The sequence below is a fragment of the Platalea leucorodia genome (genome assembly GCF_965183815.1).
Source record: "Platalea leucorodia genome assembly, chromosome: Z".
In the NCBI taxonomy this organism is placed as follows: Eukaryota; Metazoa; Chordata; class Aves; order Pelecaniformes; family Threskiornithidae; genus Platalea; species Platalea leucorodia.
Window position 1 is genome coordinate 6,227,113 of NC_138858.1, and position 14,085 is coordinate 6,241,197.

At 37.4% G+C, this 14,085-nt stretch overlaps 1 protein-coding gene across 1 annotated transcript; it reads left to right on the top strand.

The window, feature by feature from the left end:
- Positions 1-968: 968 nt before the first annotated feature.
- Positions 969-9,719, top strand: SYT4 (synaptotagmin 4; the record flags this gene model as incomplete). The annotated part of the gene is made up of 4 exons (XM_082337603.1): positions 969-1,002; positions 3,823-4,637; positions 6,221-6,341; positions 9,412-9,719. The coding sequence occupies 4 exons, from the start codon at positions 969-971 to the stop codon at positions 9,717-9,719; spliced, it is 1,278 nt and encodes a 425-aa protein (XP_082193729.1).
- Positions 9,720-14,085: the final 4,366 nt, after the last annotated feature.

The window sequence follows — 14,085 nt, forward strand, 5'->3', positions numbered from 1 at the left end:
GTAGATCCAGATCTTTCCTACACCTACAGGAAGGTCAAGAGGATTTCCAAAGTGGGGGCTGAGTGTTTTTGTGGGGGTGGATGGTGGGAAGAATCAGGGAGGAGGGACAGGGAGAAGGCACATCAGGAGTTTTCATGATTCAAATCCAGTAAGCGTATCACGTCAGTCATAGAAGAAATGCGTGTGTTGCAATTGGAGCCAAGGTGTCTGGACCATCTCAGTTGGCATCTTCTTCACGTTGCTGTAGCCTGTCCAGCTGATAGATAAATAAGCAAATAAATAAATCTTACCCCAGCAAAATAGACACACCCATGTATTACACAGGATACACTGAATCACAGACATTAGCATTTCACTGTCTGTCCAATGGAGGGTGGGAACTCATATCCTGCAGTTAAAATAATCGATGAGTGCGTGTTCAATCCCCAGAAAGAGGATGCGGGGGAGGGAGAGAGAGAGAGAGGGAGGGAGGGTGTGGTGGTTGAGAAGGGGGGATGGGAGGAGGGAAAGGTGCTGATTTCAGCCCTGTAGCGTCAGGATTGCGTCAATTTGGGTTTCAACCACGTCTTCAGTCTCGGAGCGGAGCTACTCAGAAGAGCCAAAACAGGAAGGGGGTTGCAAATCAGTGTGCAAAGGGGAGGACCGAAGCTTCCCCTCCCCCCTCTCCTCCAGCCCCCTCGCAGCCTCCTCCTCCACCTTCCCCACCACTCGTGTCTCCACGTTTTGGTTTTTTTGTTGTTGTTGTTTTCTTTAAAAAAAAAAAAAAAAACAAAAAAAACACGCTGGAAAAGACGTCTGCCCGGGCGCTGTGAGAGCGGAGAGCCGGGGGACAGCAGGGGAGCGCGTTCGGTGCCCAGGGCAGGTCGCTCGGTACCCGGGGAGGCGGCTCCCGCGCCCCGGACGGCGGCTCCAGCACCGCGGACAGAGGCTCCAGCACCGCGGACAGCGACTCCAGCACCGCCGCCAACATGGCTCCGATCGCGGCCAGCCGACAGCAGTTCGGTAAGCGCGTCCCGGCCCCAACTCCCCGCTCTCGGGGCTGGGGGCTTCTCCCCTTCCCGGGAGGAGTGCAGGCAGGCAGCCTCTGCTGAGCCACCCTGCGCCTCCCAGCACGCAGCTTGTTGTAGGAACCTGATTTCCCCCAGTTCTCTTCGATCTCAGAAGTTGTGTGAATTTGGTTTCTTTCCCTTCTTTCGCTTCCTTCCTCCCTAACCGTTCCCCCCGGTAAAGCAACGGGAGAGATTAAGAGGTTTGTGTAGGTGCATTTTCATAGGAGAGAGGTTTGGGCTTGTTTTCTCTGTCTTGGTTAAAGTAGTGTGGCTTCAGAGTTAAATGATGTATATGCATCCCGTGCCACAGAGAAAATCTTTGTTCAAGCTGTTCTTGGAATAATTGTCATTCCTTTTTTCTTGTTGTAGAGAAAGACTTGTTAAGCGTTAGTTAAAGTGAAACGTAGTCTTGTAAAGGACATTGCTAGGAAGATGAAAATAGAGGATCCCAGTGTTTTTAGCTAAACAGCTGCATCTTGATCAATCTGGGTTCACTGAGAATAGCAATGATAACAATTAACTTTTCAGTTTTATCATGTCTATGCACTGGATGTAGGGTGGTTAGCTGTGATACCAGAAGTTTCAGAAACAGTCATATATGTGCACTTATAAAATAGATACATAAATAGCTTTACTCAGAAAAGCACTAAGTAGAAATGTTTCTGAACTCTGTTTTACAAATATTGACTGTAGCCTACATTATATTTGCTTTAGCTGTGGTTTAATTCAAGGATCGTTCCATTGACTTAAGTGAAGTGACTCCAGATTTATATCATGTAACCAAAATTATAACTTCTCCCAGAATCAATAGGTGGTTTCCTATTAATACATTGCCTTGAATGTTAACCACTTGATTTACATTATGACAACAGAAAGAAATTCAGGTTGCAACATAATTAGTTGTAAGCATAAAACCATTTTAGCTACCATTTCATCTTCTTTCCTATCCCACCCACTTGATATTTCTAACCACACTTGTGACATCATGCTTATCTGATTACTTATTTAAGAAACATAATTAATATTTTAAACATCAGATTGATTCTACCACTCCTTTCAGTAGTTGTAGAATTAAAATATAGCATAATATCCATTACTATAGAAAGTCTGTCATCTCATGAACAAGTATTGTAAATGTGCAAATCATTCTTAAAAGCTACTAAAGTATTCTGATTAGTTTTCAGTTACTTCTTGCTTTCTACCTTTATACCATGTATATTTAAATCTATGCAGCTCAGGGAATTCTTGAAACTCAGAGCCACGTGCTTAACTTAGAGAAAATACTTTTTGGTTATGTATATAATTTTCAGTCATTTCATTACGTTCTTACAATGAAGTATGTAGACTGATACAGCTTGTAGGTGAAGGGAAAGTGACATGAATATTGTCAGAAGAAATTACTAGCCAGGCCCGATCCTTTCTGTGCTGGAATATTATGTCCTATGTTGCTCTCATAGTATTGTTGTAGATTTTTTTTAATCATCCCACTAAAAAAGCAAAGGTACAGTGGCAGCACATCTATCTGTCCAGCTCTTACCTGGGTGAAGCTGATTTAGTAATACATAGAGGGCGATAGTTTTGCTTTTCTCATCCAGAACAATCTGCTAGTCATTTATGAGAGAACCAGAACTGTTACACAATTACCTTTATGCATAAACAATGTCATTCCATTAATATTCTACTGGTCTTCCACTGTTGCAGGGAATAAAGATTAAGCTCTGATTGCTACATTGGGGGAGGTTTAAACTCACTTAGTAATGTTACTTATGGGCAAAATTGGATTTCCAATTAGTTGTGCTCATTTACCCCTTCGATGCATGCTTTGAAGCGCTAATGATACTCTATATGTAACTATTGTTACTATTGCAACAACTGAGGTTGTAACACTTGCTCAGTTTTGTCTTTATTCAGTTCAAGTATAGGATTCGTATTAAGGTAGAAGAGAATTATGATTATGTTTTAATGTTTTTCTTGTATACTCCTAAAAAGTAGTGACCCATGCTGTAAACTCCCCATAGCTTTGATTCATAGTGTCTTAAATGCAAACCTTAGGGGTTATCAATGACATACTTAATATTTTTTTCAGCTTTGGACTCACATGTGACTGTCCAATGTCACATCCATCTGGAAAAGACACTTGGTATATAATTATTCTAAATTTTCTTGATAGAATTGTCCTGCAAAGTATTGAAAATCCCATTGAAACTGTTGAGTGTCATAACCTCCAATTAAACTCCGTTAGTTCAAGAGATACCTCCAGGCAATTACGGGATCAGACCATAAAATATGAGTTAATTGAATGTTCGAAGTATTCTAGGAAAGAGTGTGAAAAGCAGATGATGTAGCTATAAGTAATGGATATTTCAGAATCTGTTTTTACTAACTAACAAAGCTTCATGAACTCAAAGATAAAACCTTCTCAGAGCTGGTATTACTCACAGACATATAAACTCAGAAACTACACACAGATGGTTGAGATAGTCGAGCAATTACTAATGATTATTACTATTAGGATGGGAATAGTATTTTCCTCCCAAACACTCTTGTGTATGGAAAAATACTAACATAACAAGTGTGCCTTAGTATGGGACTACACATTCATGCCTGCAGGTGGCGAGCAATATGTACAATGCAAAGCACTTTCAGTCTGTCGATCCTGCTGCTATTACCATCCCCTATCAGTTTGTTTTACTAAATTATTACTGTATTAAATATCACACAGAGTCAAAGGCATTGCTGCTTATGTGCTTGTTGCTATTTATTTGATTTGCAGATGAAATTCCTACAGTGGTTGGGATCTTTAGTGCATTTGGTCTTGTCTTCTCTGTCTCCCTTTTTGCTTGGATCTGCTGCCAACGTAAATCTTCCAAATCCAATAAGACCCCTCCATATAAGTTTGTCCATGTTCTGAAGGGGGTTGATATTTACCCTGAGAATCTCAACAGTAAGAAGAAATTTGGAGCAGATGATAAAAATGAAGCAAAGAACAAATCAGCGATGCCAAAGAATTCTCTCCATCTTGACCTGGAGAAGAGAGATCTAAATGGCAACTTCCCCAAAACAACCCCTAAAATCCAGAGCTCTCCAGATCTTGAAAATTTGTCTCCTAAGCACTTTGCAGAAAGGAAGAAAGATTCAGTATCCCCTGATAGTTTAAAATCCATCACTTCCCTGTCATCTGAAGATAAACAGGACAAGCTAGGAACTCTCTTTTTCTCCTTAGAATACAACTTTGAGAAAAAAGCATTTGTAGTGAACATCAAAGAAGCACGTGGACTGCCAGCAATGGATGAACAGTCAATGACTTCTGATCCTTACATCAAAATGACAATCCTGCCTGAGAAAAAGCACAAGGTGAAAACCAGAGTGCTGAGGAAAACCTTAGATCCAGCTTTCGATGAGACCTTCACGTTTTATGGGATCCCCTATAGCCAAATTCAAGACTTAACACTTCACTTTATGATCTTGAGCTTTGACAGGTTTTCCAGAGATGATGTCATTGGAGAAGTCCTCATTCCCCTCACAGGAATTGAACTGTCAGAAGGAAGGCTGCTAATGGACAGAGAGATCATCAAAAGAAATGTTAGGGTAACATATTTTTTTTATTTAAACTTTAAATGTGTTGTGCTAGTGTTAGCTATGTTTCTTGTGTAATGCTGCTAGCATCTTGGAAAGAAAAGGGAACAAGTTCATCATGCAAGTCATTGAGATGCTTTCATAATGGCAGTATGAGGAAGCAATTACACAAATGTAATAAAAGAGCATTACAATGAGCATGTTGCAAGAAATTGCTAACGTCCTAAACTCTACTTGCTTATTCAGCTGGCCTAGCAGGTTTGAGTGGACCCATTTACATTAGGTCAAGCGGCCTCAATCCACATTGATTTACACACAAGGAAAGAATGTAAAGATTTCTAAATTATTCCCTTTCTCCTCCCTTCCTTTTTCTGTTTGAAATAATTCTTTCTTAAAGCTTATTGAAGTCAATGTAAATCTTTCATTTCAACTCCATGGGTTTTATAGCAGATTCTTAAAGAATGCAGGTAGTCTTTAGTTAAGGAAATGGAACCTGTTGGAGACTGTATTGTTGATGCAGTAGTATTTTCTTGCACTTCAGTGCTGTTACCGCCTTCTACTACTCAAGAATTGTGACACAGGCTGCAGCTCTACTAAGGACAGTAAGAACGAGGGAGAAGCCAAAGCCTTACTGAAGTCTATGGTGAAACATACTGACTTCACTAAAGTGGGCTAAAAATATTTCATACCATTTTGTTTCATTTCAGAATGTAAAGATCATTTGCAACCATCACAGCTGAACCACAGAAATGCACATGCATCACACACACATCTCTTAATCTCTACTAAGGAAGTGGAATGTGTATTGACTTTCAATTTGATTGTTTTCAAAGAGCAAGCATGCTGCCAAATCAAATAAGTGTCTACCAGACAACATACCTATAACTAATACTGTTATTTTGCAATTCTATCGTTATATTACAACTATAATTGTGTCACTGATATTTTGTTGATAACTTATTGGGTTTTCTGGTATATAAGGAAATTATTTTTGCTTGTTTCCCTTGCCTTCCTCCTTTCTGTGAAATAAACTGCTCCTGCAAATTCAAATCTAATAATCATAGAGACAGTCTTTGATCTCATATTTATTTCTGTATTTTATGTGTATTATACTACTTTTGAAAGCGTCAGGAATGAGAATTCACTAACTGTTTGAATCCTTCCTGTCTAAAAGCATTTTACTGAAGATTTTTTTTGTTTATCTTTATTAATTTTTTTTTCAATATATCTTTACAGAATTTTGTTTTGTTTAAGATCTTTTTTTGTTCACTGAGATTTTTTTCTCAGGATATAGGATTTAATTTCTAATTTCTGAAGTTAATGATGTCATGTCAACCTATATTTTCACCTATTTATTATTTATTTTTGTGCAGTCTACTAACTAACCATAAGAAGAGATATATAACTACAGTAGAGGGAAATTATTTTTGCTTTGTAAAGCAGCACAGCTTTAAGTTTTATCCTTTTACACCATTTCAGAACATACAGTTATATGACATTTCATAAATCTTGTTAATTCTTGTTTAAATCTTGGTCAATGTAATTGTTTATAAACAGTCTTCTTTGTTTTTTTTTTTTTTCTTTCATTTCCTCAGAAATCATCTGGGCGTGGAGAATTGCTGATCTCTCTCTGTTATCAGTCTACCACAAACACGCTCACTGTGGTTGTTTTAAAAGCCAGGCATCTACCTAAATCTGATGTGTCAGGATTATCAGGTGATGGTTTTACTAATGAATATGCCCTAAAAATATAAAACAGACAGAAGACAGCTGAAAGGTGGCATTTCAAAGACTAAAAATAACCCATAAATGCAGAAATGTTGTCTCTATTATTTGCAGTTTACTAATTTTATTCATATTTAGGTCAATGCTTTATTTTCCAGGGTATGTATTTTACAAATTTGTTCTTCAATCACGTTAAAAAAACACGACATCTGTTAGCAGTGGAAACCAGTGAATTTTGTGATTGTCTTGAACAGAACCCATCTGCCATAAGTATGGGATGTTGTTTGCAGATACTAAAAGCTTTTATTTGTGACAAAAACCAGTTTATTTATAGAAGATCAGTATTGAGTGCGATCATCATATGGTTTATTTCAGCTTAACACCAAGAAAAGCAACCAGTTACATCTGTGCTGAATTTGGCCCACTGAGCACTGACATTTATTTGGGAAGGTGAAAAGGTGAACTATGCCAGTGCTGGAAGCAGGCTGTAACATAACACCCGTACTTTATCATGACCTGTACTTGGGGTGCACTAAGAAGGAGCAGTTTTTGCACTCCCTTTTCCTGGTCTTGTTGTGCCATTTTGCATTCAGTGGAACCTCCTTTGAAGCCAATACTAGAACTGCATGTAGATGCACATTAATGCTACATAACAACAGAATAAAATTTAATGTACAATATACTAAGGATAAAGCAACCATACAAAAAGAACAGTACACAACAAAGGACTATACAAACAGTAGCACATCTGCTGTTGATTCTGTATAGGGCTGATACTCTTTCATTTCACAGGATTTCTTTGAAAAGAAGGAGTTTTGGGAACCACTGAATCATAATTACTACAGCCAATAATACAGTCTTTCTACTTCTCATACCAAGAAATACTGCAATTTACCTAGAAAGTTAATCCATCATGGATCCAATACAACAAAGCTGCGGATAGCTCCCATTTACATGGTGGAATTCCATCAAAATCTTCCTTCTGATCTCAATTTTATTCACCTATCATAAGGAGAAAGAATATAAATGGACCCCAACAGTTTTCTCCAGTATAAGAGAGCATATGTACTTTTAATAATCAACCCCTAAGTCACAGCAGATAGTGGAGGTTTCATGAAGACAGCATGACGGCAAGCTGATCTCAAAAGAGCAAGTCTGGCTGAGGTTCACTCAGGTGGGAAAATAACTTGAAAACAAAACACCTCCTAGTCTCAGCAGCCACCTGGACCCTATAACACATCCAAAGTACACATTTGTTTACTGTACTCCTTATAAGTAAAGCTATAAATTTTGTTTGCTCTTTCTGCTTCCCTCAGTACAACGTAGCTAACTGCAATAGGAATATAACATTGCTAAGAGATACAGGCAGCCATATTACACCTGGACACCTAGTTCATTTAGACAGTTCTTCATTATTTGCTGTTCATCAGCAAGGCCAGGTTCAATAGGTATTTGGGTGTCAGTAACATACTGCACTCACAACAGTCCTTATTTCCTCTGTGATGTTCTCCTCAGCCCAACATAAATCTTGGACAAGGAAGAGGGCAAAATGGTGTTTCTGTGGGGTCAGCTAAACAATTGCGTAACTCAATCACCTTAGGAAGATGGGAACTTTTTTACTCAGAAGCTGTTCCGTTCCCACAACCTCCTTGGTTTCCTTGATCACTAGTGTTGAGGTCTCCTGATAGACCTAATAAAATCAAGAGGAACATCTTAGCCTTATCTGGTAGCTGGCCAGAAGTAACAGTTAGAAAATGTCCTTTAAACAGAAATGAACAGCGTGAATCCACTGATGGATATTGATCCTGATATTTTTAATGCTTGTGTGGCATATATTCATATTCAGCCTATGATCATTTTAATTACATTAAACCCTATTTTTAAAATGTTTGTTATGTTGATAGAACATGAAAGTGAAGATGTATTCTATCATACCTTACTCCTGTTAAACTGTTGTCAGTTCAAGGAAACAAAAACCTTTTCATCATCCGACCATTTTAGTCTGATAACTTTGGCATAGCATTTCTAAATATGGTTCAGTTTTGATTTTACTTTGTTAAAAAAGTATTCAGCTATTCTTGACGTTTATTAGCTGATTGTTTGCATAGACTATCTTGTTTGAGTTCAACAGAAAGGATTTTGTACTACGTCTATGCAACATGAGAATTTGGAAACAGGCCCACATTTGCACTGAAATAAATGCCAAGGTACTTAAAAGGGATAATTTTTAAAGAGTTCTCTAGAATTCCTCTGAAGGAAGAAATATAGCCATTGTTGAAGACAATAGCAAAGGATTATTGCAACATTTCAGTAATTATAAGGAATGCAAATGCTCAAAGTTGCTTGACAGCTAAAAATATGGACATTTTCCCTTCTCTTCTTCAATAGTAGTACAGCACAGACGTAAAGTCAAGTACATATCCTAACAACAAACGTACCCTTACATTTAAAGTTTAGTGTTAAATTTGTTCAATAAAAATTGGTAGGAGCAATTTAATCAAGCTAATTGACTTTGGTAGAACCACAACAGAAATGAATCGCATCCATTCATCCATTCTCTCAGCATGAGCTTATTCTCTCGTTTCTGAGGCTTTTCTTTGCATGAGTCTTATTAGCACTAATCATTATCCCCTACTGGTAGAATGTGTGAAAAGCAGATTTCTGTTACACATAAATATGTAGTGATACATATTTGTCAGAGTCCATTAGAATTTTGTGTACTTTCATAGCACTTTTGCATGCAGGAAAGATGTTATTAGCATTAATGGACTACAGGGCAGGATTTATCTCAGGAAAGAGACACCTATATTTGATCAAATGAATCACACCCTAAACCTCACTGACTATCTTGAATGCATCGTTGGTGAACATAAAGGGAGCTTAAAGGGGCTAATTCAGATGTAAACACAAAAATTGGATGAGATGAATCATCTTTAATAACTTGAAACATCTCCCTATTGTAATTATGTTGTTAAGTTATGAAATTTACCATTAACTAGATCAAGGAATTTCTAAAAAACACTGTTCAATAGCTGATCTGTGTTCTTTCTTTTCATTGCAGACCCTTATGTCAAAGTGAATCTGTACCATGCTAAGAAGAGAATTTCTAAAAAGAAAACCCATGTGAAGAAATGCACCCCCAATGCAGTGTTCAATGAATTGTTTGTCTTTGACATTCCTTGTGAGGGCCTTGATGATATTAGCATCGAATTTTTGGTTTTAGATTCAGATAGGGGGTCAAAGAATGAGGTCATTGGCCGGTTAACCTTGGGATCTTCAGCAGAAGGAACAGGTGGAGAGCACTGGAAAGAAATTTGTGAATATCCTAGGAGACAAATTGCCAAATGGCATATGTTGTGTGATGGTTAGCAGCTTAGAGAGGGGCTGGAACTTGAAAAACTATATATATTTCCATAGGCAAGGAGCAGTTTTCTTTCTTTGCTGTGTATAATTACAGGCTTGTAACTACAAGACTTTTTTGGGGGGTGAGGGAATAAAAACTGGATTGAATTATCAGAACAGAAGGTAACTAAATTTTCACAGTAAATAAAGACATTTCTATTTCATTAGACTTTAACATAGTTGGATCAGATTTATATTCTTCTGGAGTTTAAATACCCTGAAACTTCTGAAGCACTATAAACTTAAATAAGAACAGACTATGTTTTATGAAAAAGTCACTGGAAACCTTATTAGTACTGTTATACATAAGATGATAACCTCATTGAAATATATTGCTAGATCTAAAAAAACCACCTATGGTTTTTTGGGGAAAGGGACTGAGTCTGTAAAAGCCATGGGGAATGAGGGTGAGTAGGAGGGGAATTCCTTCTGCCTCTCCATCAAAAACCTTCTTTTATGAAAATTCAATCATTCTTTGTAAGTTTTGGTTACTTATACTTTGATCATCCCAAAGACTGAAGACATTTTCAGCAATTTGCTTTACATATCACATCATGTGCAACTGGTTGTTTTATGTGTGGAAATACTGTATAATTATTTACACTTGGATTTTTTAATATGTATATAAGTAACTTGTTTTATTACAGTGACCGAAATAGATACAATCTACAGATTGTTGTGTAAGTTAACATACATTGTTCTGTTAAAAGGGCTCCTTTATGGGTGACTGCACATGTTACAGTATAGCTAGAATTTGGGGATAGATATGGCTTGCTTTTTTCCCTCTAGCAAGGATTACACTTTAAGCATTTCAAGCCATGGGAAAGCATTTCTATTGAGGTGAGGTAACATATAGGACGTTACAATCAATGACCTTTCATCAATTATGTTTTAAGCCATTCAGTAATACTTAAAGAAAAGTTGTTTCTTTTTTGTTTCATTAAAGAACAAACAAAATAGTGAGACAGAGAACAAAACCTTGTTCTGCTGTTTAACTTCCTGAACTGTGAGTAATGCCATTACACTCAGTAAGACTACTCCCAACATATAAAGTCTAATGCATTTTTAAACTTTTGCAGGATGGAAACCAAGTTCACATTATAATTTATCCAATATTATGTTAGACAAGCTACTTGAAAAGTGCATTTCACTTAGATTATATGCATTAATGTTCATTACCAATTGTACTGAAAATTGGTAGTGGTGAGGGAAAAAAAACATCCTGATTTCATGTTAGTGTGACACATGTATGTTTAAACTTAAACTGTGCCAGGCTGGGAGGGTATCAAGTGTAGCATAAACAAGTATATAAATAAAGCATTTAGACCTGTGAAATTTACTCTTGGTCACACCAGATAGATTTTTAGGCTGTCAGAACTACAGCACAACTATAAGCAGATTATTTCCTAAAGTTTTTACACTGATTTCTGATACAGAACTGTTTGCAAATACTACTCTTACATCATTTTCAATCACAATATATATAAAAAATAATATTATGGTGTTAGTTGTTGACATAAGAAGGATTTAAAAAGTGGAAAACCATTTTCAGTATTTTTGCATACATCATTTTATCATGTGTAATCCCACTGAAGTGAAAGGAACTATTTGGGAATTAAGGTATTGCTCAGTGTGAGTAAAGGTAACAGAACGGGCATGCCAGGTAAAAAACCATACATTGGATGTCAAATTACTTTCATTAAACAACAGATCCAGGTCCTATTCAAAACTGTTAGAGATTTGTTGTTGACTTCACCTGTCGTCCTATGGCCAAATTATGTTTGCAGTAAAGGATGCTGAAATATGAAATATGCAAGTAGACAAATAGTACTGGAAGAATTCTATTGAGGCTCTTTCAGGTTTTGTGTCGGTGTTTTCTCCAGTTTTTGAGAATGTGTTTGATATAACAGTGTTTATAAAGTTCTGTAAAAATACATTTTCAAAATAACATAAACATGCTTTTTATGATAATACTCAATGTAAAAAACCTGCTTATTCTATGTATAAAGAAGAGGAATCTTTTTTGCTTATTTCTTTAGAAAGCTGATTAACTGCTTAAGGGCTAGAGTTTGCCAACTACATTTAAGCAGAGCTAACCTAAAGCCACAAAGTCAGAGGAAAGATGCCCACAGGCTTCAGTGGGGTTAGAAGTGCAGTCACAGTGCAAAACTCTCCTTGTGAGTCAACCCAGCAACATCAATGGGGCTATGGATAAGGGGAGACACTAATCTGATGGAGACTGGAAGAGATTTAGTCAGTACCATACAACCAGAGTTACAATTTCCAGCAAGGAAAGAACTTTATACTGACAGTGATTGCATGAAAGCAAGTGGGACAGCTTGTAATTAAAAAAAAGCGAGGTTTTGTATATTGGCCCATAAGTAGTAGATTATCTCTAAAAATCAAATGACAGGAGTCATGTCTTCAATGGACACAAATTCTGACATTAGAAGAAAAAAAATCCACCTCTTTGAATTAATGATGGGCTGTGACCATCTTTCATTTTGTATCCAACAAGTTGTCATCAATTTTTTTTTTTTTTCAAGTTTCTATAGCAGCTTGAGGGTTAATATTTCTACCAGCTAAATGGCAGTTGTTGGTAGGGGCAGGGGATAGGAATGGGAAAGGGAAGCAAAGACATTTTTATTAGATCTAAAAAACCCCCTGTAAATAGAATTTTGTTTTTCATTTAAAGCAATGTTTAGCTTGGAAAGTTGAGTAAAGATGACTTGTAACACATCTGTAAACCAGACAAGGCAGGAGCGGATGTAGACCTGTACCAAGATGAGAAATTCTGCTGTTTTATAAAGTATTCAATTCTCATTGTGAATATTTTGAACTCTGTTATGGATACTGTACTGTACTAAACATGTAAAAAAATGATGTTTGTCTAAGTAGCTTACAAAAATAACTCCTTGAACAGGAGACTATCCATGTCTGGAAATCTGTCGTAATTAAATACCTGATTCGTTATGGTGTTGTAACAATAGAAGCTATTCGAGAGGAAGCATGGTGTATGAGATTTTGTAAGTTATTTGTGCTGGTTTTGTATGTTGTGCCGTGTGTGTAAGACAAGAATAAACTGCTGCTTTCATTCATCCCATCCCCAAAAAATTATCCCACCAATGTATCTTTTCCAGAGATTTCTGTTATTGTTTGTATTCATGGTCTACTCTCTCATGCTTCTATCAAAAAACATTTTCCTTGCAAAGTCTTCCTCTTCTCACAGAGGTGGATCAGACTTGTTCTGCCAAATACTACCCAGGCATATCACATGTTCTTTATTTGTAGCTTGTTGTATACGTGCATTTGTCTTGAATTGTACTCTACACTCAGGCTACAACCTGAGACATAGCCCATGACAGAAAATCTGAGCCCTGCATAGGCCCTACAGGGACTGATATACAGATGTAAATAAGAATGAATTCTAGCATATTAGGTGGAGGAAGTGAAATGCAAGTCACATTACTATTGGAATCCTGGTGATATTCCATTTGTTTTCCAGAAGAAAAATTATCCCTTGGACAATCACATGGTACCACTCTTACTTTCTTTGGTGTAAAGAAGTCAGGTCAAGCACCAGCTTGTCAGGTGAGTCTGGAAGTTAAGGTAGAGAAAGCATTCCTTCAAATGCTATACACAAATACAAACTTTGCTGCTGTGGTCTCTAAGTTTATTAAAATATTTTACCATCACAGAACCTAAAGCTAGGGAAAGAAGGCGGCAGTTGCAGCTGGGATGCACACTGCCATTTAATAACTCCCTTTGTGATCCTGCAACCAATTCCCTGAAAGGGATTCCTGATCCTTGTCACAGCATTCAATGTATAAAAACTATGACAGGACACACTAGCCAAATGAATGACACAGAACATCTTCCATGGATATAAGTTGGTATATTCTCCATGGTAAATATGTCTCCAAGAGACAGGTATCAGGTGTGAAAGACTTCTCTCTTCCATCCTATGCAGTCACTTCTTTTTTCTTCCCTGCATTGTATGGTTCTCCTCAAACAACGGTGATTCACACGGGTCACATTTTGGACCTTCTTCTTCAGGACTGAGATCAGGAATGTCTGTAGGTTTTCCAACTGTAATGCAGCGGAGCCTCAAGGGAAGTCTCAAGGCTACTGCCTTGATTGCTCTTTGTGTCTCAAATTGCTGCAACAGACAAGTCCCGTGAGGCCTTAAGGAAGCCATTACAGATATCCTCCTCTTTGCAACAGTTGTGATTCCTGAGGCATAATGCTATTCCGTAAGCCCCTTGTATTTATACAAAATCACAGATAGCAACATGCTGCACACAGAGTAATAATGCCTAACCACAGATTATTG